At 35.2% G+C, this 25668-nt stretch overlaps 2 protein-coding genes across 5 annotated transcripts in view; one reads left to right on the forward strand and one right to left on the reverse strand.

Annotated features, from left to right (window-relative positions):
- Positions 1–21933, reverse strand: part of LOC148227876 (unc-112-related protein-like) — a 31847-nt gene extending 9914 nt beyond the window's left edge. For 3 of the 4 annotated variants that reach the window (XR_015811714.1, XM_088200516.1, XM_088200518.1), the window contains exon 1: positions 21687–21933. Coding sequence is in view for 1 of the 4 variants with exons in the window: in XM_088200516.1 (XP_088056642.1) it covers positions 21687–21834 (148 nt within the window). In the remaining 3 variants the exon portion in view is untranslated. Of the gene's footprint in view, positions 1–21101; positions 21184–21686 lie in introns of those variants that run through there. The other variant, XM_088200517.1, reaches the window with a different exon arrangement.
- Positions 21934–23424: 1491 nt separating this feature from the next.
- Positions 23425–25217, forward strand: LOC148227877 (uncharacterized). Its single transcript, XM_088199642.1, has 3 exons — positions 23425–23546; positions 23688–24599; positions 24761–25217. The coding sequence occupies exons 1-3, from the start codon at positions 23489–23491 to the stop codon at positions 25048–25050; spliced, it is 1260 nt and encodes a 419-aa protein (XP_088055768.1). The 5' UTR covers positions 23425–23488; the 3' UTR covers positions 25051–25217.
- The last annotated feature ends 451 nt before the right edge of the window (positions 25218–25668 follow it).

Below are 25668 nucleotides of genomic sequence, written 5' to 3' on the forward strand. Positions count from 1 at the left end.
AAAGCACTTCTATGACTAGAATCTGTATGACGAAGTGACAGTGGGTCAGAATCCGACGTGACGAATTTCGCGAGATCGTTAAGAAGCGGCGACGAGAGTAGCTGTGTGCATTTTATGATTCATTGGATTCATGCCGTATTACCAGTTGCTTATTATTCATCGCCGTACGACCGCAGGCTATGCGAGGAGAATTCACAATAAAAATATTCGTCACGTAGCGTGCAGCGCGCTGCGCATGTAGCTCGTATACTGCGACGTGCTCAATTACAGATAAAATAATTAGAAATAATAAGTAGAGATGTTGAGATACACTGGAAGGAAATTGCGGGCGCGTGGAAAGCCAGGATGCGGTCATAAAAAAATTAAAAAAAAATATTTGCAATATTCTAAAAATGACTCAATCGCAACAAATAAGACTTATTGAGAATATTAAGGGCAGACTCAACAAGGTCCGATATAAATTAATTCCTAATACAATGCAGGGATTGTGTGAAGCAAATTACTGCTAGACAAGTAATGAGTAAACAGTACTTTTTGTGTCGAAACGCAGAAGGATTCGTCATGTCGCGATAATGCTGCTTGTCCTTAAAATAAACATTAATCAATGTCGCAAAAAACCGCAAGATAAAATTACAAATGTCGAGCAATTCCTATATTTATAAAACGCGGTCATGTTAATAAAATCAAAAGCAAAGTATATACTTTAACACGTGTTTTCTCTGTGCATTAACGGAACGTCGGTTATGTTTACCCAAGCGCTTCAAGGAAATGTCAACGCTGATACGAGACAAAACAAATATAGCATAAGGAAGCTCTGGAATAGGGTTTCAGAACCTTTTAATACATATTTTAAAGGAAACGGTTTTATCAGAACATTCCAAAAATAATTTTCGTCAAAATCTGAATCCAATACATTTTATCTACAAATGGTACTGATCATTCAATGAGCTTACATTGGATATTAAAAATCTAGAAAGCTAATAAGGAATTATAATAATCACTAATTCTGATCTGCTGTCAATAACTTATATCTGATATAATAACTATATTCTAACAAATACTTGTACGAGATTAAATCAAATTAAATTTATGACCAGGTTTCGCACTACTTCGTTTCCCCTATTCATAATCGAGCTGCTAAAACCACGTGTCAACACGCGCCGTATAGCGCGTGCTATCGATGCACGTGCACACATAAAAACTTATATGGACAAATTCAAAAGTACTTATCCAAGATTCAGTACTGCATCTAATTCAATACATCATGGATGACGGTAAGATAACCTGTATCTTGTCAATCGTACATTAAAACAACGAATCAATTCCGCCCTGTGTTTTTTCCACACACCGGTACCGCCCCTCAAGGCGACCGACCAATCACAGGGCATAAATTTAACATGACGATGTTAAAAATTGAATAATGAATTAAATATAGTATTCATATGCTCACTACCGAATCAATTTGTGTTCTGAATACTTTCATTAGTGGAAGCACAGAAAGATAAATTGATCTCGTAGCACGAATTTGTTCAATCACGCTTCAATAAAGGCATTCTTCGAGTTAAATTGAACCGAATGAATAAAACGACAGTACACGACAATGCTCTGTAATGCGATATGCTAAACTTTTAGCATATAACGTTTCGTCTGGGCCATCGCTGTAAATCCTCCACAATACCACTTTAGACTCCTTAGAAGTGCTCGTACATGGAAATGTATTCAAAAGTGTCATTCCACAGCACTCTAATGGCACTCTAGATACACTTTATCTTATGTGCTACCAAAACAATCCAGTTGAAGCGACGAGCGCAAATTGGTGCGACGCCGCAATGTCCTTGCGACCATAAAGAGAAACTTGATTTTTTTGGTCTTCATCAAATAATATTATTTATGCATGCGTCTGCTGAAAACAGACTGTGAGCCCAAAATGCAAATTTCACAACGTTCGCGCTCAATTATGGTAATGTGATGTCCGTGCGACACTATGAGGTGTATTATAAATATGTAGAGAAGAATGACACTTTGATAATGACGCTCTAAGAAATACGATACCGAATATTTGGATCGTCATTGGTGGTCTGGCATAAGTAGTTATTTAGATAATTATTTATATAGTAGCATTTTATTGTTATTGTTATTTTATCATATACTTTTCAACTATTTAATTTTTTAAATCGGACCTTTTGTACGGTTGATTCGGAACGTCTCCTCGAATCCTACAATGCAGAGATCAGTTGACCAATTGTGGCGCTTGTATTTTCGGCCAACGAAATATGTATACGCCTTAAAGGAGTGAAATTTGCTAAATGAACACATTCCGAATGACAGTAATGCAAAGAGGTAATAACAAAAATGTTTTTTTTTTCTGTCACTGGATGACATATTATAAGTGCAATTTATAATGCACAAAAGGGTATGGATTCTCTGGTCATTACGAGAGTAATAATGACATGATAATTGTAAAAAATATTGTTTTTTTTAGGTTTTAACCGTGGTGGTCTGTTCAGTTTGAGTATTGTGTTAATATGTCGTTATCTTCTTGCGGTTTTAGCCCTTTGATTGAATTACGCAATTGTCCAGTTATATTTCATTATCATTTTTTTATGTTCGCAAGTGTCGTAAGGCATTTGTCTATGCATGTGGATGGAGACCTCCCTGAAAAAACGCTGGTTTGCGAAATGCATTCATTTTATTTGGTATTTATTTATTATCACGACGCCACGTTTAAATCTGTTTCTACTCTACATTTTTCATATTTAGAATAAGATAAATATATAGCACTTCTTCGGATTATTAAAAAAGAGATTTAACTTCGCCGACAAGCAAATTTAATGGTGAAAAGTCCCCATACATTTTTGCAATCTGCCGATTCCCAGGCGGAGCGGTTTTTATCTGATTAACTCTTTGAGCGGTATCACATTACATGTACGGTGGTCGATTTTTCACTGTTTTGAGGTACCGCAAATAGTTATATATTTTTCTAAAATAATACCAACAAATTTAGGAGTACACACCACTACCAATAAATTAAAAACTAAGTACATCAATGACGAGCTGTAATGAAATTACTGACTGTGATATTTTAATTGGGTACACTCTGATCATAAGATATTTAGTTTTAGCTCTGCAATCCAACAGTGATAAAACGACGGAAGGTATAAATGGTATTACTCAAGAATTTCTATTGATCTATCACGATCTAAAATAGCTTTGTGTATCTATATTCCATGCTTTTTATTGATATCACCAGTTTCGTAACGTAAAGGGGAACACATCTGAGAATGCTCACAAATCATCCCGAAATAAAATGTTCCAATATCATAAGCGCGAGCGGGGGTGATCGGCCTCGTTAACAATTCCAAATATTTCCAAGGGGAACACGTGCTCTCTGGAGCGCATTTTCCATCTGCCCTTTTCTATTTTTGTCTACCGTATTCCCATGGAGCGCGCTTTTAAATTTGCGACGATTTAAAAATACTATTTGCATGCATCCATAAACAATAGCGGCAATAGATTCAACCAGCTGACGTCGCACAAGACCTATAAGGTCCTTATAAGGGCGGCGTCTAACAATGGAATAAAACGGAGTCTGTACAGAATCACTAACGAGAGAGCTCGTTATGTATCGTAGGTTTAGAGCAGAAAAGCACCGAGTCACGACAGGTCATCAAACGAAGGGTTAAATGGTTAAATATTGAACCGTGTCAAATTGGATACTTATTGGACAATTAAAAAGTTAAGTGCCGTGTTATCAGGGTTCACTGTCGTTCAGGCGATTAATTGAATAATTATAATTTTAGACTGATGGATCATTTTTTATAGCACAATCGAAGAATGTCAAGATGCTAAATGTCAAGTATAAAAAACATATGGTTTTGATGGTCAAGGACTTTGAAAGGTCAACATTAGCACACCGTGCTGCACAATAACCTCATTATTTTTAATTGCCGGACAAACAGTAATATCAACAGTAGTTTTTTAATGTTTCGTTACACGCGTTGATAATTGGTTTGTGTATCCGGAAGCTGGGGTTCCACATGTGCGTTTGATTGATATGCACCTCACATCCGGCCTTTTGAGTTTTTAACCAAATTGCCTCAGAACAACGATTCTTCTATGTGTGCATCTCCTCTTTGTTTATTCTATGCATATGATATTTTATTTTGTTATGCATGTGGAGTTCGTATTGGAGGTCTGTGGTCTGTTTTTATAAATTGGTCAATGCTATCAAGTTTATATATGTATATTTCTTTAGTCCTATATAAATCTGCATTGATGTGGTCAAGATAGACGATCTCTTGTGATGTGCATTTTGACCTGATTCCTTTGACTCTGCCATTTCTGTGCTTAGGAGTTTTGTCATGGATGTTATATGACATCTTTGTCGTAGACCCTTGGTCTTGGTATCTCGAGGTCATCAATCTATACGAATCCGTTGTTTTCGTACAAGTTGAATCAACATTAGCTGTCAAACTGTTATCAAAGACCTAGCTATCGAAACACGAATACATTGGCATCAACCAGTGCACTGAAGTTTGAAAATATCGATTCACACAAGTCGATGGATATGTGCGAATAGCCCCGTATCTTTGATATATCAACATGAACGTTTATCTCTTTGACCAGACATGTTAATGATTTTTTACTATTACTAGTTAGTGTTGGCGACACGATTATCTCATACGGGTCACGTTATTTATATCGCATTGCATTGGTCATTCGATAGTGCATTATTATTATTATGTCGTTCATTATTACCCGTGTCGGATGTCATCAGTGTTGCGTACTACTGCTGGACATGCGCCAAAATGTCGCAACGTCCGTTTTCCTTCCAAAACATCATCATCTCTCACTGATTATGCCAATTGGATATCTCTCGCGTGTCTTTGTAAAACGGACGGAAGTGATTTTTTTAGCTTTTTTCTTTCAACACCAGACAGCCGCGCTGCGCTTTGTTTGTTCTTTTGCGTCTCGCGTGGGTTTTGACATTTTTAAGTGTCTAAAAAATGGGGGTAAATGAGAGATTTAGATGTGCTTGCAACGCTTTACGAATTAATAGTTGTCGCGATTTAATTTGTGTGCTGGCGGCGCTACTTTTATAGTGTACAATTAAAATAATGTTAGGCGCTATCTTAATTGCTACCATTATAAGCTATTGCACAATCTGTGGAAGTAATTAACACATTTTGTACATCCTTTGATTACACTAAACAGAGCTACGACATGTATTTAAACAAATAAAATATAATACCTATGTATATAATTACTTATTTAAATCTAACACAGATATACTGTGTCAACCAGGGCTTTTTTAACCTTTCTAATGCCACGCGAGGATTTTGTCGCTCGATACGGCCACGCGAGATTTGTTTCGCTCTCGCAAGAAACTATTATCTAGGCTAAAAAAAATATTACAAGCCGTGTTGGGTTTATAGTCATACATAAAAAAATATGAAAATTTGAGTAGCGAGTTTTAAAACCTCGAAAACATTTTTTGTTTTCTTGAGTGGCGCCAGGGCTGTCACTCAAAATTATATGCTGCTCTTAAATGTCTAAGAAGCTCTATTTGACAATTGCGAAACGTCCATTTTATGTTCAAACCTAAACCTAACCCAATGAAAGTTCTGAAACTAATTACAGTTTTAGAATTTTCATTAGGTCAAATCCAAAAGATTTTTCTCAGGGGAAAATAAGCGGAAGAAGAAGTACAGACAGATGTTTGTGTGCACTTCCATATTATACTATGTTATAAAAATATGATAGCTATTCATACCGATTTATGATATGAGAGTATTGGTTAAAGAATATTCTAACCGAATTTTGGTCAATATGAGGGCGTAATAACAATTATCACTTCTCAGAAGTAAAAAAATCACGTCAAAAGCAATAAAATCGTACCCACTGCGACGACGACCATCATAAATAATATTGGATTTTTCAACATTCTTATTATTTTTTGTGTTTGGTTATAACAGAAAAATATTTAAGCACTAAAACGTAAACACACCAATGGACAAAATTTAAGTTTACTAATTTTTTTATATATCAAATTTTAAATATAACCCAAAAGAAAGGACGTTTTTATACTGAATAACTTTGACGGTTAGTTGTCACTTATTTGTCATTCGGGTCGCATATCTTTCTTTTGGTAGTGTTTGGATTAACATCTGGAGAGCTCGTTACGAATATAACAACAACAAAAAATACACCTTGAGTATCAATCGAAGATTTCGTTCCAAGTAAGGTGTTTTTACGCACTTGAATGATGTATACATTTTCAAAAAACATTTGTGCCGTCTATAGTTAGGTTTTACTAGTTCGTCAATTTAAAAAATGGTTCAAAAGATTTAAATCTGGAAAATTGTATTTGGAGGACAAGCCTAGAAGTGGAACACCAAAAATCATCGATAATGACCGCATAGCTCCAGAAATTGAAGCCAATACAGAGATGTCGATTGAGGAGATAACATACAAGACAGGATAGTCATGGTCTAGCATTCAAAGAAGTTGAAAAAATATTTCTAAGGCGTATGGGTTACACACGCATTAAGCGACGAGAACAAGGCGACGCGCCTGCCTCATACTGCGAGAAAAATAAATGCTTTCGGGTGGGAAACTCCCCCTCCATATTCTCCCGATATAGCACATTACAATTTATTTATTTCTCTACAACATAATTTAGACGGTAAAAAAGAATAGTGTTAATTAAGTTAAAACATTTATTTCTGAATATTTTAACTCACGGCCAATTAGTTTTTACAAATGTGGGATTAAAAACTTGCCTGATCGATGGAAGAATTATTTTGTAGAATAATATTGTAAAATAAATTTGTTTTTGGAAAAATACTAAGAACGCCTTAGAGTTTATTTTGTGTGACGTAATAATACGTACTGCTCGGTTAACAGGTTAAGAAATTATACTTGAACATAAAAAGACCCATAGAGAAAAAAATCATAGGGTGGAACATTTAAATTATGAAAGAGTTCAGAGCAGCAGGGGTGGCTAAGACTTTTGCACAGTACTGTACTTTTGTTTGTTTATTAGAAATCATTTTGGGTACATGCTGAACAAAACTGTAGTGTTGGCTAACGTCAGATAACTGGTATTGCCTAATTAAAGCCAGAAAGCCCTTATCTAGTATTTGACAATTATATTTTTATATATTGTTTTTCTGTTATCCGATTAGAAAACTGCGATTAATGCGATAATGTGTGTCTGTAAGGAATATCTTTCATTATTTTATATATAAAGAGCAGTATCAAAGATGTATCAGTGTCAGTTTTGGCTCCATTATATATCCCTCTGGCTGCCTCATCATAACACATTTCGCTTAACTATAAAACAGGAGATAATGTCGTTGTAGAAGCTAGGCTGAGTATGTTTACCTTTCCATTTCGCAAATAAGACTCTTAGCATTCTCCCCCGCACCCACACTGCGGGAATTATAACTTGTTAAAGACAAAAACTGTTCCAGTTTGAGCATCCCACCTGAATAACAGACGTAAGCGACATTTTCGCGTCGGCGCCACCTTTTTCTAGATCTTTCAACTTCCGAGACGAATTCAAAGCGCTCCTTATATGGCGGGTTCGAAATTTGAAAAGTGCCCAGAAGTAGCGGTCGAATACATCTGCATCGATTATCGATTGCGTATTTGTGGAAGGTTCAGCTTTTCGGTTCTTTCCGCTTCGTTTGTGGGCAGAGTTGGCCAGCCCACGCTCGCCCAGTAAGGGGGGACGATTTAGCGTGGGCAACCACTACGGTATTACTTGAAAGATCAATTACTTTTATTGCCACTCGCGAAATGTGCCCATCAATTTTAATATTATGCTGACATAGTGTCTTCGCCACCGTCGCCATACCTAGACGACGCTTTTGTGTCTATTTGCACAGGCGAAATGGCAAACATCGCAAGTGGCATTGAATGAGTCGATTTATACTTTCATGAGATACGCTACCCCCCCTCCAATATTGATAAAATTCACATGATGATTGCTAAACTAGTTTATAGGATATGCATTTCCGCCCACTGTCCGCTAAAGATAATATATAATGCTGTTTAGCAACTGTTGATCTATCAAAAAAGATTGGTAATACGATTTATTTATATAATAAAATATTATTCTATTAAATAACAGGGACGTCATTTTAAGGCAGGTAGAGGCATAGGGGGCAACATTTGACCAGTTAGTATTTTTTTATTTTTAATATTTCGATTTCATTAAGATTCATGCAAATGCCCTCCCTCTAAACGACGTCCCTGTCCCATGCAGATGACACGGATAGTCTGGCAGAAGATATTCGAGAGAATTAATGTTTAAAATGACAAAAATGGCAGCATTTAAAATTAATTTTATATTTGACTCAATATCATATCATATGCAAACAAGAATTCAATAAAACAGGATTGATAAGATTGTTATTTATTATGGGGAACACCCCTCGATATATCACAGCTAAAAATATACATCATTATGTATTTCTTGCGAGTCAAGGTTATCATTTTACCAATCGGAGTCGTGACATTTAAAATACGATCGTATTTATGAATCGACTGCGTTTCGCCGTCTGGCGATTTGCGTCACTAATTAAGCAAAAAGGACTTGGAGTGATGGTACTGCTTGTCTGTCAGTCTGTGGAGTTATGGATCGGTCAGACACGCAATTCGTTCAATGGGAGCGGTTACCGTTGAAGTAGGTCAAGGGTCAACAATTGTCTACGCCCAACGTCCCTGCCGTTGGCGAGCGTTCCTAAGCCATCAAAAGCACCGACCATTTGGTCGGATTTGCGAAAGTGCTCAAGTGAAAGTGACCGTTGGGGTCGGGTCATCTCAGCTTCTGAGATGCGTCGGTGTTACCAGATTGGCGGTTTCTATCTGCATAGGATAGGACACCTGTCTGGAGTTTCTAACGCTGCGGTGGCTTTCCTTTCCAATGAATGGATGACGTCTGCGGTGGTGGGCGTTTAGCTTTGCATAGCGATCGCCGGAATTGGAACTGTTTGATTACATTTTTCATTGTTGTGGTTCTTACATATATAACAGTGATGTAAGTGGAGCTATTCGAAGAAGCGTCCGATGCTTGCTTTGCATATGAATGCTCATGAAGGTGTCCCATCTCATCTACAACCGCTCGCAGTTAATTTTGTAGATATGTAGAGAATATTTCAATTTATCTAAATTGAGATGACCTTCATGCTTAATTTTATGTTTCCATATCATATTTTCAAACAATAGTTTCCAGCATTACATAAACAGTGTAGAGCTTCAAATATTTTCAATCAAAACAGATCAAAAATAAATTTTGAGCTATGCCAGTAGTATACAAGATACGCTCGATTTTTAAAGGCTTTATGTTTTTATATGTTCATTTCAAGGTTGATCCTAAAGTTTGTATGATACAATTCCGAGAACTTTCAACGACCATTTAATGCAATTGGATTTGACTATTGGACCAGTTACACCGTTTTCGGTGAGTATCCATCATTCGGAAGGCGCCGCCAACATATGCGGCAGAAATAGTCCAGACACTCGGAGGTAAAAATAAATTGAACCATCTCAGAGAGTCGAGGTTTGTTTACTCGGCTGCGTTGATTCATCGCTTCGTATATCCCTTCGGGACGCCTATCAATTGACGATCGCACAATTGAAAAGGAAGCGGAGCTATTCAATTCCACCAAGATGCCTATTCATCTAGGCGGCAATTGAGCTTCAATTGGAGACGATTCGAGGTGACGGCGTGCGCCTAGAAATGAAGGAAAAGATCGGGCGTGGAGTCTAGCCAAGTTTTAGCGAACAATAAACGAATGGCGAAAAACGCCACTTATAAATAGACGTGACTCGAAAATTTGCTCAATTGCAGAGCAAAATAAATATATTTATGAGCGCTAAGGCGATGAATATTTTCGGCGAGATAAGCTTTCAAATATTGACGGTAAAAGCTTTTCGGAAATAACACCGCCGGACGGTCAATAAGGCCACTCCCAGCTAAAAAAACCTAACGAGTATTAGCGCTAAAATACCTTTAGTCTTGTAAAAAAATACCAACATATGAAAATAATGTGTGCCATAATCTATAATCGAAACCTTTTATCATACTTTTTTAATATGAAGAATGAGATCAGATTATCGCTATTCGTTTAGTATAATATAATAACCTTAACTATTTTAAGTGTATAAAGAAATTTCGCTGAAGAGAAGCGAATTGTTGATCGACATTTGTGTGAATAGTCTAAAACATTTTCAGGTCATCAGCATATAATAAACAGCATTGAGTTCTCAAATCGCATGTAGGGATTCTGAATCGAGACAACCTGAAAATTCATTCCCGGGAATTTTCGGATTTTTCGCTGTATTGTGTTCCGGAAATAAAAAAAAATAAAGCGCAAATCAGGATTTGTAAAATGTATTATATATATATCGAAAATTGTTTTTTTTTAAAATAAAATTTGCATAGTGGAATACACACAAATATCTTGTACCCACTTAGTATACAAGCAGGTAGCTAAGACAAAAAATGTTTCAACTCTGAAAGACATAATATCCGCCTCATTGATTTAATTAATTTGTTACAAAACCCCAATTATCTTATCAATAAAGCATATTTTTCAAGTTGTGCCAAAAATGATGTATAATATGTGGTCAGGAATTATTGAGACGACTATTTTCCATTGTGGAAAATTCGCATATCGAAGTAATCAAAGAAGAAAAAAGCACTGTATTGCTTGACAAATTAAAAATATTATATCGAAGTGGAGCAAGAAGAATTTTCTGACGACCTTTTGTTACGCGATTTGATGTCGAAATATCTACTTATTTTGTAGCTTAAAAAAACGATTAACTAGATCTTGAGGTTGGATGTCTCTATTGTGATGATTCATGTAACCATCGCGAAAAAGTTCAGAATATTCATTATTTCAACCATTTGCACAATTTATTATAATTTAGATGTCATTCTAACGATCACTTCTAAGTTCTAACAAACAAAAATACGCATTGAAAGTAAAGCTACATACAATAGAAGACTTCGTGAACAAATAATTGCCGTTATAATTAGAAATATTGCACGAAACACCTAATAGCACATCACTCACAAGTACAACCGAACTTTTTGTTTGGAAACGACGCGCGCTAAATACTATTGTTTTTCTACTATTTGGTTACCGATCGCCGGAGTGACCACCTGGGCTGTTTCTCTCTTAAAGCGTAAACACAATTAATGGGTGTGTCTAATAAACGATGCAATTGGCGCAAACATCCTCATCCAGAGCTATCTCGAACATTGTAAAATATGTGACACTATGTCACAGATATGCGGTGAAAAACGCCAATGAATGACAACAGCAGAGACGAGCCAAGTTTCGCATTGAAATGAGAAACATCAGCGAATCAATCAAAGAGCACCGCGAGAACACATCATCACCTTTTTTTGGTAATTTAAAAAAACAAAAACAGGACTTTCACCGCCTAATAACGGAACATACATTTACTTATATATGTGGTAAATTATATATATATTTATAAAATAAAATATTACCAGATTTTCCAGCGTCTATTTGGCTACAAAGTCACACCAAAACACGGGGGGGGGGGGGTGATATGTAAAAACCGTTATTAGTTTCGAGTTTAATTTTCACACTCCGGAAACCATCTCAAGTTAAGTCTAAATTAATTAATTAGGATGAGCGTGGGAAAAACTGTCAAAAATGAGCAATATTAGTGTCGAATCCATAGTTTTCGTGGTTGCTGAGATGAATAGTGACACCCCGTATGCCGTTTAAGTTCAAGTTAAGCCTCCACAGCATGGGGGTGAGAAGAGGAGGAGCCTGCAAATAAGGGAAATTGAAAAAAACAGGTTTTAGTCCTTTGCCATGATAACATATACCATTAAATTTCAGTGCAATCCTTTTGTAATGAATGTAAAATTATTATAACATATAATGTACACAGAAGTGACTCTTTAGGACACCAGTACAATTGACATGTTGTTGAGAATAATTTATAAGTTCAACATAAAAAATAGGTGTGTTAATATATTATTTATGAGCTTAAAAAAAATAAAGGATTTTTACAAATATCATCCGCTAGCTCTACAAAATAATTTTGGATGGTCTCTGATCACGTGCTGTTGCATGTACGTTCATTAAATAATTTTAGATTTTTTTAGCAATGCCCCTCGGGCCGGCCCTGAGTACAGCTACAAATATGAACGAATACTTTACGAAAAGTTGGGCAAATATTCGAATAACGAATAGGCGAAAATATTCGGTATTGAAATATACGGATTGGGGTGATGATCGTGATGCAAATCTGTTAACATAATCAAAGCTAACAGACTTTTAAGATCGCATGTTACGCAAAGAGTGATCTGAGATAAAAGATTTATGAGCGCGTAGCTCAAAACATTTATGAGTAAAAGGTTTTATCTGGATCGTTCGTTTTATTTATATAATATCTTGTGTACTGTAAATCGTACTCATCTTCAACGTGTCTTGTCGATATTTGGTAGCATAATTTCCAAATGGCAGACTAGATTAATATCTGAAGATTATTTTATTGTCTAATGAATGAAAAATAATTGATTTGAATGATATGAATTTAAAATCAATATGCTCTTTGATCTTGAGGGGCAAGTATTTTTTAGTGTAAATTTACACGTTGGGATTCAAAAGCAGATGCACCAATTGGACACATACCATAAACAAGAAGATCAAAGAGCGCAATTGACACAGGATTCGTTTGCTCTTTTTAAATGACACCATTTGAGTCCAGCAAACGGTAATACTTCATCAGCAGTTTCCAAGTTAGTTTCTATCTAAAAAAACCCGCTTGAAGCGTTCAAAATCGCACCAATTCGTCAGGCGTCGCTAGATCGCGTTAAAAATACACGCGTAATAACTATAATAGACGAATCGTTGCCTATTGCCAAGAGCGTGGGTCGCTAATGCCCACGTAACCATCATTTCAGTTTCCTGTCGACATTCGTGCAGATCGCAAGAAAAACTCCATTGACGAGCGTCGAATTACCTTTCCGCTTTCATCTCCGCGGAACAATGTCCGATTCGAACGAACGGAGGAGATCTGAAACCGGAATACGCGAGATTCCGCTCACGTTTTCATAGCTAGAGACGTGTCCGTAGATTTGACGCGTGCATGCACTCTCTGGCCTCTTTTCTGAAGACATAAATACACACCGTGCGTATATTATTCGCAAAAAGCTAACGGACTCGAAATCAGTACGATGAGACCTAATTGTTTTATACTCGCATTGTCATAAATCGTGGCAATTACGAATCCTTGAATTCTTAGACGGTACAGCGACGTATTAAAATCGTTCGATGTTAAAAGGTTAATGGTTGCTTTAATTTTATGACGTGCAATTACTGCAAAATAAATTTGACCTTACATGATTCCGGGAGAACTATTTCAGCACGTAGCGATAAAATTATGACAGGAATGTGCGCTAGTACATAAAAACTACATAATTCGGGTAGTGATAATGAGTCAAAAGATTCATTTTCATTCCACATCGAGACAAGAATAAAACAGACTCGCCCGAAAGACGTATCCATTTGCTAAAGGCAGAATAGCCACTTGAAGTCGATTTAAAAAAATAAATATTTACACATCCGCACATGGACGTAGGCCAAAAAGCAAAAGTATCAAATTCAATATATAGGTCACGGGTACTCCAAATGCTTTTAACCTTTACGAGTCCAAAGGCATGTATGACATGCCCAATACATATTTGTTAAAGCCATTTTAAATTACTTGATTATTAAATTTCCAGTATTTTATTTAATTAGTTACTCGTTTATTACGGTAAAAATATTTAATAACTCCTAAACATTTTACCTGGACTTGTTAAATTACTAAAATTAACCGTAAATATTTCAATCTATCGATGGAATTTGGAAACAATTTTTTGGCCAGTCTGTACCTAGACGTGTAATTTTTTATCTATGATTCTCAATCTAAGAAGTTTTGTTTTTACATTTACGTACATATTTTCTTTAAATAAATTAAATTAATGTTTTAATTCAACGATAATTAATTAAGCTGAATGTTTTATTTTCATCAAAAGTAATGTAATTTTTAATGACTTTTCCGTACATTTATCCATTCTCCAACGGCGTTTAAATCGTATTATATCGGCGGCAAGGTGCCCCTCCCCTTTTAACTAAACCAAGTCGCCCAATTGATTTTTTTATCTATTTACGCAAAAATCAGTAAAAAAAACGCGTTAGGGTTAAATTTGGCCAGAAAAATGCATGTCATTTAATGAAATACTATCCGAAATATTAAAAAAACGATCACTGACTAACCAACTTTTGCCCCCCCCCCCTTTCTGACAAAAAATTGAAACAACTTACATTTTACATTTGACACTTTTAGTACGCATGATTATTGACAGCTGTCTGATTTACAGTGCTGCCAAAACTCGAATTGGATTACAGGTGGCCCTCGACTTTCGAACGTTCGACTTTCGCACAATTCGCTATTTCGCATATTTTAAAAAATAAAACATTTTTTTTAATTTAATTTTTTTTAAAAAAACATAAACATGAGTGAGAAACGGAAAAACTTCAGTGTTGATATGTACAAAAAGAAATCAAGGACACCTAAAATTCACACGATTCGAGACAAAGATGGAAATTATTAGACGTATGATACAAACAGGTCTACGATATGTTCAATTTTGCAAAATAAAAATATAATTAAGGAATAAGTTCAAAATTGTCGAAATTAAAGGTATTTTCCACAATCTTTAAAGATATGTTTCCAAAAAAACATGGATGAAATGGAAAAATCTTTGTCATCATGGATCGATGACCAACATCAAAAAGATGTCCCTCTGAGTATTTCAATTATTCAAGCAAAAGCTCTTAGTTTGCACAAAGATTGAAAGGATAGATTAAAAAAATATTTTAAGACGGTTTTTCAAGCAAGTAACGGTTGGTTTTGCAATTTTAAAATGAGGTATTCTTTTCATAATATTAAATTTACTGGAGAATCGGCCGATGCGGATAAAGATGCTGCATAAGAACTTATTTCCTAATTATCCAAAATTATTGAAGATGGAGAATATTCCTCTAGCCAAATATTTAATGCAGATGAGACAGGTTTATTTTGGAAAACTCTTTAACAATGAAAAATATGAATGAAGCCTTCACGCACCATGACAAATTTTTAAATATTATGGAAGATTGTGATTCCAATGGAGAACGCATATCTCAAGTGCGTAGGGCGATCAATAAAGACATAGCATGTTGTAAAATACTATATGAAGAAAAGAAAAAGAATAGTGGAAAACAGTTAACTCTTGATAACTTTTCAAAGGAAACACCCTCAAACCCCACTTAAACATAATATTGTAGTATTTGCATCGAAGTACAAAAAATCGTCACGATGTGGACTAGACGTGGCTTTTTAAATATACACTATTCCCAAATAGTAAATTTCTATATTATGTATAGAAAAAAAACTGGTGAAAGGAGATGTTTAAAAACATAAAACAAAATCATATCTTTATATGGTAGATTGCTTCGAGAAATATCATATGATGGATAAATATAACCAAACATCAATTTATTTAGTGTTCATATATGAAATTAATAAAAACACAACAATAAATTCCGTGCGACTATATAAATATGTTGAGAATCATTGGTTTCGTGTGAATTATAATAGTGAACTATTAACTAAATATTATCCACATTACATTATTGGGTGAAGTTTTTTTTTCAGGTAGTGGTCCCAACATCTGGAACGGGTACAGGGTATTCCTCAAATAAATTATATATAAATAATAGATAAGGAGTAAAATTAATGTGATTAAATAAATTGGACACAAAGCTTCCATAAAGACGGTGCGGCATCCTTTCAGAAACAGATTAAAACAAGTCAATTTAGCAAGCGAGGTTTAATCGACCTGTCAACGCTTTATTAGATTATATAAGCCAAGCTGTCTCGTCTATATAGTATGCAAATTAAATGTCACATTGTCCCCGGAATTAGGCCTTCGATCTAGATACCGACTACCAAGAGTAGACAACGCAGAGTACGCCCGATGAATAGACAAAGCGAGAAAGTGTGTCGCCGAGAAGACAGAGGACAAATATGTTCTTCAAGTTTAAAAGCATACAAACACGTCCTTCGTAAATAATAGAGCGATATAGCGCGGCTTATGCAAATTTTTAACCGAATTTGATAACGCCAGTACACCGATAAACGATAAGGGGACTGATAAACAACATCGGTAACAAGAGTACGTGTTCATCGAGTTAAAAAAAAACATGTCGGAAAAAATCAATATTTGAGCACCTTTTCAAAACAATACAGTGCAATGTGTCACGCACGTATTTGACAGTAGTTAGAGTCAGATTTTATCTCAACATGCACGGTCATCATTTTCTCGTATGAGTTATTTACTGAAGTAACATAAATTTAATTATATACATACATATATATTACTTGAATTATTTTTTGGGTGTGAATCCAGATAATAAATCAGTGGTATTTTATTTCAGTAAGGCAGAAGGCGCTCATTTATAAATTTATCTTCATTACAGTATAGTGTTTGCAAGCACGTCAAACATACAAAAAGCAATTGGACTTGAATTATAATTCAGAAGACTCCCTAATATTGCGTTTAGGGACATTCCGATCAATGTCAAGTGTCGCGCTAGAATCTATACATCTATAATAGGCATTAGATACACGTTTTGCGATGCGCTGCCCGAGTTTTCCATCGCCGCATTCTTCTCCGATGCACACACATTCTTCTTCGAGATGCTGTGCCATTTCGGTGCGATGATGTTATCTCCGGCGGTGACGACCACTCTTGTTGCACGATGATGCTATTGATATGTTGCTCGCCGCCAGTTAGACCGGTTGACCTTAGCGCGAACGTATAATAATTTTCATCGAAAATTACGCAACGCCTAATTTCGCGACAGATGTGCCAGTCGATGAGCAAACATTCAAAACAAACCGCAGAAGACGCTCAGAGCAAACATTGAAACGCGTTTTCGAGTACTCTTGTGCGTGTACACTTGACGATTTGAGCAACTCGGTCATGTAGCGTAAACTGCCATATAAGGGCAGGCGAGTGAGAGTGGCGTTAAAATGACCGTTCTCACGGTTGGGCAAACATATGCGTACCTTTCCTAATTATTAGATTAAAACTGTCGATACTGGCAACCTTGGAAAGAGAGGAATTCTACAGTAAATAATGTCACAGACCTAGGTACTACGATTCTCAACAATAAAAGACATGTCTGAATATATATAGAAGTGTTATTGATTTATTTAATGCGTAACGACGGTGTTAACACAATCAACAACTACGAAATAAGTAGCGAGAATTCGAGCTGAAATCAGTGACATACATTTAATTATTTATCACGATAGTTATCAGCGAGATTAGGAAAGTCTAATTTGTGATGATAAGCCTCCCAAATTTTTCGTATATCAAGATCTGCTTTTGAACAAAAATCTCGAAATATCAAGTAGATGTTCCCACCGCTAATTTTGCAAAGGATTTAATTTAGTGTGTCAAGCTTTAATTCTCAAAAAATAGATAGGATTGGGTTTTCCCATAAAATTATTATTTTTTTAATTCGTTGTCTGTTTATTATTATAAATAATAATATATAATATAGTATATCAACAATAATAATAATATTCGTAGAAAACTTACATTTTATGATAAACATCTATGTGCTTTCCATTTATCCATTTAGCATTAAAAATATTCTATAATATATTCTAGAGCAAAAAACCATTTGAATTTGATTATAAAATGGATAACAAAGTGCTTCATCACACAGAAGTGGTAACCGATTTGGGTGATATATTTCAAGAGGACTATAGATTTCATCGGCATGTATGCAATAAAGCCTAGTATGTCGAGATTTGTCTTGCGATACGCGCATTAGTATAATCACTTAATGAGAAGTACTCTTGAGCATGTAAATAATGCAAACGACTCACTTTTAATAGAAAATAAGTACACTAAGGAATATATATATTATCCAATTATATTTCCCACAACATTCCTACAAGTTATGCTGAAATATGATTCCCTCGAGTGTACTTGAGAAAGCACTTCTTCGAGTTGCTGCTAAATATACATAAAATCTGGATATTCTGGAATAACTTTGTTTTTGTGTACCACCTAATTACAAGCAGTTTGAAATAGGCACACAAGAATAAAAGTATTGGACAACTACCCAAAAAGCACAGTTATTCGACTTTACAAATCTCATCTAGATACTCGCAGTTGGTGGACGTATTGTGGTCAAGCTATTATTTTATATAAAAATGTATCTAATTGTTCTGTAAATATACATATATATTTTTTACAGGGTGCTTTAGTATAAAATATATGTGGGCGCAAATGTCTTGTCAATGGAAATATCACTATTACAAAACTTATATTATAAATTTTGTTTTATTTATTTTTATTTTTTATTAAAAAAATGACCAACAGGTTTCCCCAATGCGTCATTATAGCCATTTTACAATTAAACGTTTAAAAAGTAGCTATGAAGAATACCTAAAATAAATTGGCACCATCCCACATAAATTTATCTAGCTCGTAAAACTCATTGAGAAGATGGATGGCACGTGCAAGAGGAGCGTTCTCAAGCGCTGACGTCCTGATCGCAACGGTCAAGAACATGGGAAGCAATCACGAAAATCGCTGATTGTCGACACCACCCCTTAGCAATTGCATCATTGAGTAGAACTTACAATGGAATGTATCTCAACGCTTCCCTTCTTGTAAAGATATCTTTGAGGAGTACTTCGCTTTACTCAGACGCCATATTCGAGGACGATACGAACTAGCGTATCGTACAGAACGCAAATCGTCAATAAATTATTGAAGTGACACGTGCTCCGCATAACAAAGCCGTGCATCCTCGGCGCCTTATCGAAAAATTTGACAATGTACATAGAAAATCTTCATCCCTGCTCCAGGGACGTCATTTCAGCTTTTACTTGGGGAAGGGGGGGGGCAAAATTTGGTCAGTCATTGATCGTTTTTTCAATGTTTAAATTTCATTAAGATTAAGGTCCCTGTATAAAATTCACGTCAAAAGCAATAAAATCATCCTGTCACCGTGGAAACGCTCAGTTATCAAGAGTTCGTTTTAAGACTTACAATAAGTGAGAATCGAATGAAGCATATGGAGCGCAAAAAATAAAAAATTCACGTCAAAAGCAACAAAATCGTGCCGTCGCTGCGATAGTGGGTACGCTCGGTAACGCTGTAACAATAAAATGTTTTCATTTCAAGAAGTGATAATGCATCTATATGCAATTTTGACGTAAACTAGTGAATATGTTAAATTTCGGTACGCTTAACATACAACAAGTAAACAACTGCTCTAAACTTTTTTAGGCTTAGTATTTTGTAACCTATAATGAAGATGGGCATTTAAGACAATATGCTGTAGGTTATTATGAAAAATAAATAACAAACAGTATTTGGGAGATTTGCCAAAGACATCGCAAGATATGTTTTGCCTAGTTAAGTTTAATGATTAATTACGAAAGTATTGTTTTATATTATTTTTGCAATAATAAAGTACCATTGAAGTTTTGTGAACTTCTATCAGTATGAACGCAAGAAAAAATATGAGTTTGGAGTGATAAGCCAAACATTTTTGAAGTCTTTGAATTTGTTCTTCATACTGAGTTTAATTTTGATTTAAAAAATACCGCTATCGAAAGTCATATGCGCAACAGAGGATTCCAGCAGTTTGGGTGGCAATATTGACATTTTTACATATATTTTAGGTGTATTTCTATCCGGTACCCCTAATATGTAGATATTCAGACACGTCTCAACGAAAAGCCCACACTGCCCATTCACGGCCGGCAAAACCATCTGTCGCTGTTTCAGTGGGCGTCGCGTTCGCCTCCCACCGGCGAACTACTTAACGCTCAATGGGATCGTAATACAATTTATTATCTTTGTTTACCAACACATTTTTTTGCGCGCGGACGTGTCGTCCTTTATTGCAAATATGAGTGAAAGATAAGACCGCTCGACGTAAATATGGGGTGAATTTCCTCTCGGTATTTCACGGTTGGTGTGTACAATTTAGATAAGAGCAAAGACATATTTGATCAGAGAGAGATAAGGTTTTTTTACAGTGGGATGTCATTGCGCATGAAGTCGAACAACTGAAGGCAAGATATACTTAAAATAAATATAATCTTGATAAAACAGTCAAAATACATAACCGTCTTTACAGATTACATGATATTTATTGTTAAGTATTATTAGTTATTATCTTCAATGACATTATCGAAAATAAAAGATTAATAACATCAACTACAGTTCGTAGCATTTGAACAGATAGTAAACTTTGCCACTAAGCAAAATTTTAGAAACTTCAGCAAAAAAAAACAATACAACTACAATTATGCAACTAAATCGCCAATTTTATGTGATATGTGTAATGGACAAATTGTTCTCAATAGTTCAGTCAAACTACAAAACAGTATGTCGTTAAAAAATAATGTTTATATGTACATACTGTTGATAAATACGGGAAATTACTCGTAATCCATTCTTTAGAAACCTCGCTGTGGAGTTTAATTATCCGGAAATGTTAATGACAATTAAATATTCACTAATCGTATCGCAGAAATTGGTGAATAATCATTGACGCAATTCATACGATGATAACTGGTATATTTTGTCAGATAAAGCAAAAACCGGATAGGTCAGTAAAAATAATTTGTTTATACGATTGTTATGTCATTAAAAACTCATCTCGCCGGGAAAATAAAATTATGTCATTATCAAACGACGGCGCGATAATTATGACAGCAGTAAATTGACACGTTGATAAACAGTATGTTTTAAGTGTAGTACATAAAATTGGAATATATACGATTTAGTAGTATACATATTTTAAAATCGTTACTGTAATACATAAAAAATCGTAGCTAGTATTTTTCGGATCAGAATTAATTAGTCATAATTTATATAACCAGTATTTATATTATATATTCTGTATTTTAACCTCAAGGTAAGTTTTATGTTGACGATGGTCAGCATGATAAAACACGTTTTAGATATCAACAGTGCCGCCGCTCTGTCGTTATTCCCGCTTCGTTATTCGCGCTCTACACACAATCAAATAGATTCGTTGAGAGTTATTCAAGGGGTGTTTACTGTCCAACAGTTCAGGTGCGCGAACGAGATATTTTATAAGAAATTTCTAAAATAAATAATTTATTGCCCATTTATGTTATATTGTTTTTGATACACACGATCGTCCTATATTATTATTCTGACCGTATGATATTTATCCTGACCACTGTAAATTTTAAATTGACACGGGATTGTTTGTTATTAGATATCGAAAAGGCGTTGGAGTTGTATTATTTTTTTATGTAAAATTGCAAAAAAAATAGCAGTAGGTAAAAGTGCAACGGGAGGTCCGCATTCCTTCGTTATGCGATGTGGGACGTCGGCGAAATTCCTTCGAATTCGACCTTGACCCTAATCCCTGGCTGCGCCTGCGACTCCTCTCGAGTTACGCAGCGCGCGCAAGTCGAGCGCCCGCAAAACCGGTCTAAGGATACGTAAGGACGTTAGACGCCAGCCGCATTCCTGCGCATTCCAGCGCCGGCCTCGAACGACCTCGACAGCTCCGTTTACCCACCAAGATCCTCCACCAGCTTGAGCATGAGCCCCCCGACGTGGAGCTCCCCTCTGACGCGCAGCTGTCTCTCCTTGACGCCGATCAGGTCCGTCACGTTCACCCGCAGCGGCCACGACCCGTCGCCCACGAGGCGCCCGTCAGAGATCATCTTCGTCTCTTCGTCTTTTCGTCTGCGATTTCCGAAATAACTTTTAAAAGATTAGCGTCATGACAGACGACCTCGCGCTCCGAAATATACGATCGGACTAAATGGCGTTCGTGCGTGTGTTGCCATATCGCAAGACATACACTTCGACTCCCGTCTATCCAATTTTCAAATATATATTTGCTTATTATGGCCAAATGACTCTTTATTAAATTCGTTAAACGGCCATTGAAAATTTAAATAAACATTTTTAATGGCCTAAAAATATAATTATATGACGCCGACTCCTCTTCGTGTAGATTTATTAACTAACAATTTATTTATTAACACCTTGAAGTGTCATTATTTTCTAAGGTCAAATCTGTCAAAAAAATAAAAATCTAAAAATATGTAATTTTTTACTATAAACGTACGTAATTTTTATTAATTAAATGTATAATAATAAAATAAAATGATGAGTTTTAATTAAATATTATAAATTTATCATTTCGCAATACAAAATCGTTTGATTTTTTTTTTGTTATAATTTTTTTTAGTAACTCGACACAATTTCTTAAAAATATTAGATATATTAAAAATATAGGCGATAAAAAAAATTTAATTTTAATATGTATTTATGTAACAAAACGTTGTTGTCCAATTTCGCAGACGTTGAGCCAAAAGCCATAGAAGATATTTTGATTTTGCGCTATGATCACTTGTAAACAACATCTAACAACTTCGTATCACAAATAAAACATTACTGCAGCGGCTCAATCTATGTCTATTTGCCACCCGTCACCATCCCGTCGCTGAAATACTGATAACCATTATACTTTATTTATTTATATGAGCTCAGTGTGTTCCGACTGCATCGTAGCGCACCGAGCTTTTTTTTATAAATTATCTTTGGTGTTTATAAAGCTTGGGGCGCTGATTTCCATTTGTCATGTATATATATTCATATTATATATAATTTAGGAAATTTAATTATTTTTTATAGCTCAATTTTCATTATTCTAGTTTCAGAAAGCTTAAATAAAAACAAATTGATTTTCTCAATCAAAATAAATTTAGTTATTGCAAATAAAACTAGCTAAGATCAGCACTTTATGTATGATACGAATAAATAGATAAATTTAATATATGTAAAAGGTAAATATTTGGAACGAATTCTATGAACATAAAACTCGAATTCTTTTAGTTGTTTGTTTTGTACGGAACTACGCGTTAGTGATTTGAAATATCATTTAACCTGCCATTGTCCTATATTTACTAAAACGGGCTTCAAGATTATCTGGAAATAAATACTTAAAATTGAATTCTGTTTTGCAATATTAATATGATTACAAATATTTAAAATAACACTGTTATGTTAGAGAATAAACACGCGCATGGCGATATAAAACTAAGTTGAAAATTAAAAAAATTATTTATGTAGCAAAACGTTGTTTGTCATTATCGTAGCCGTTAAATGTTTATAATAATCAGTTTATGAGCGTGGCGCCAATATTCCTAATAAGTAGTAACAATATTTTTATTATTATTTGAAAAGTGCTAATATGGTTAAAATATTAAAATTAGTTTTAAATTATAGCGTGCGAGGGTAATATCGAACAAAACATTTCGCGTGGCAACATTATGTCGTCGATTTCGGCGCTTGTTGTCTTCTGTCGGAATGGGGTTGCCTCGTAAATCTAAATCTGACGCTCGTCCCAAAGAACCGATGCTGAAAGGTTAGCGTTTGTTTATACTCAAAATGCTATTTAATTTTCGGTTTGACATCTGTGTAAACAATTCAATTGATATTGTTTAAGATGACCAGACGTCCTCGAATTCAAAATGTATTCACCTTGTATCATTGTATTTAATTACAGATGTCGCTTCCACGCCGATCGCTTCGAAACGTTCGGACTCGCCTCCGTGGCTCGGAGACGATTCGCCGATTCCCGACTCGCCTTCGCCCATTCCCTTCATGTGCACTCAAGACGCCGGAGAGAACGAAGTCATATGGAACTTCAACTCTCCCAAGTCGAGGCGGAAAGGTCTCCGAGTGAGAGACACTCCCGTGAGGAAGCGCAAAGAGATGTACACCTTCGCCGAATCGCCCGTATCCAGCATCCGGAGTCAAGCGGGGAAGAGAAGATTGATCAAAAGAGCTTCCGGTTTTAAAAATGAATATATCAAAGAACTGTCCGCTTTAAACAAGTGCATCATACAAATACAAGAGTCTAAAAAGCTTAAAGAATCTTCCACCTGTAGCAACGAAGAGAACGTCCGTCCCGATATTATGCCTTTGAAACACATAAACGAAAGGCTTTTGAAATGCGAAAACGACGGGATCGAATCAGACGATTCTATGAATGAACATTTGTTTCAAGCGAGTCAATTGGCAGAAAAACAGATTGTAGATCGAGTATCCCATGAAGATAATAAACGGACCGAAAAGAAATTTGAAAAATCCATACTGAACAATGATTCGTTCGATAATTTACTATCGAATATCAACGATAGTTATATAGAAGAGATGACGCAAGCGCCTGATGCTTTTCAAGACAAAATCAAATCCACATCTGAAGTTATTCCAGACGATTCTTTGAGCGATTTGGGCAATCTATCTGCGCTACTCAACGGATCCATTCTCAGCGAAAAAAAGAAATTCGGACGTCATCAATCCATGCCCATGTCTCCGAATATCGTTCCGGTTAAGACTGTCAATCCAAACTCTTCCTTCGGTAGGCATAATTCTATGCCTTTGGATACCGAACGATCCGCTACAGAAATCAGCAGTCAGTATAATTTTTAACCTTAAATATTTTTAAATCCTCGATTTATACAATTTCTTAACTGCATAATATTACGAATGATCACTATTGCCAATTTACAGAAGAATAGAGTTTTAAATGTTTTATCGCTCTTTAAAGGTAATCTAATTTGCTTATTTTTTTAGGCTCTATGTGCACTCAATTGGAAATACAGAGGAAGCGTAAAGCGGCTATGGAAAAATTAATGTCTAAAAAACAACATATCTCCAAAAGTAACGACACAATATTAAATAATGATAAAATAACAGATCGACACATTTCCGACGATTTCAACAGTAATAAAGTTAAAGTATACGACTTGAATAAAAATAATAATTCGAAAAAGAGCGATCAAGAAGCGATAGAGAGAAAGCGTAGAGAGGCTCTTCAACGATTGCAAAAGAAAAAGTCCATGTCGAGTCAGATGAAACGTTAATTTTCCTATTTGTGATGTTTATCATTATTATAATTTTTAATGTTTATTATTATTATTTTTTTATTTTTATGAAGTATAAATCAAATTACTATGTGGAAATAGAGGTTAATATAAGGATGTATTATATATAAAAGTCTATTATATAAATTACTAAACATGTACAGAAAGTATTATTTTTATTGAATCTTCCCGTAACGAGATTTGTTTATTACCAGTAGTACAAGTTTGCAATTATTACCCTAGTGGTTTTCCATTTCTATTGTGTCTCCAGTGATTATAGATGGATCACAGATTGGTTTTCCTAGATTTTTCCTAATCTCGCTGATGAATATCAAGTTAGGTCATACGCATTAGATATTAAAAAAATTAATAATAAGCTACTTCAGCTCATAGAAAATATCATATCAAAGCATGTAGTGTAGATATAATATAGATAATGTCGATCCATTTTGTGATCATTTTCGAATTCAATTTGTCGCTCGGTGTTGGGTAACATAATGTAAAAAATGTCTACACTCGTCTTCATATTACTTAGAAGAAACCAGAAGCTCTTTTAATGAAATTAGAGCAAAGGTCAAAGACAATTTTCCAGATGTAGGGCATAAAGAGGATAGGATA

The sequence above is a fragment of the Plectrocnemia conspersa genome, unplaced genomic scaffold (genome assembly GCF_051122295.1).
Source record: "Plectrocnemia conspersa isolate PC_06_02 unplaced genomic scaffold, ASM5112229v1 ptg000012l, whole genome shotgun sequence".
Lineage (NCBI taxonomy): Eukaryota > Metazoa > Arthropoda > Insecta > Trichoptera > Polycentropodidae > Plectrocnemia > Plectrocnemia conspersa.

Excerpts from the sequence above, each read along its gene's own strand:
- LOC148227877 (XM_088199642.1), top strand. The coding sequence starts at position 23,489 with ATGGGGTTGCCTCGTAAATCTAAATCTGACGCTCGTCCCAAAGAACCG. Across the intron at positions 23,547-23,687 it reads CAAAGAACCGATGCTGAAAG|ATGTCGCTTCCACGCCGATC; the intron begins GTTAGCGTTTGT and ends ATTTAATTACAG. Across the intron at positions 24,600-24,760 it reads ATCCGCTACAGAAATCAGCA|GCTCTATGTGCACTCAATTG; the intron begins GTCAGTATAATT and ends TTATTTTTTTAG.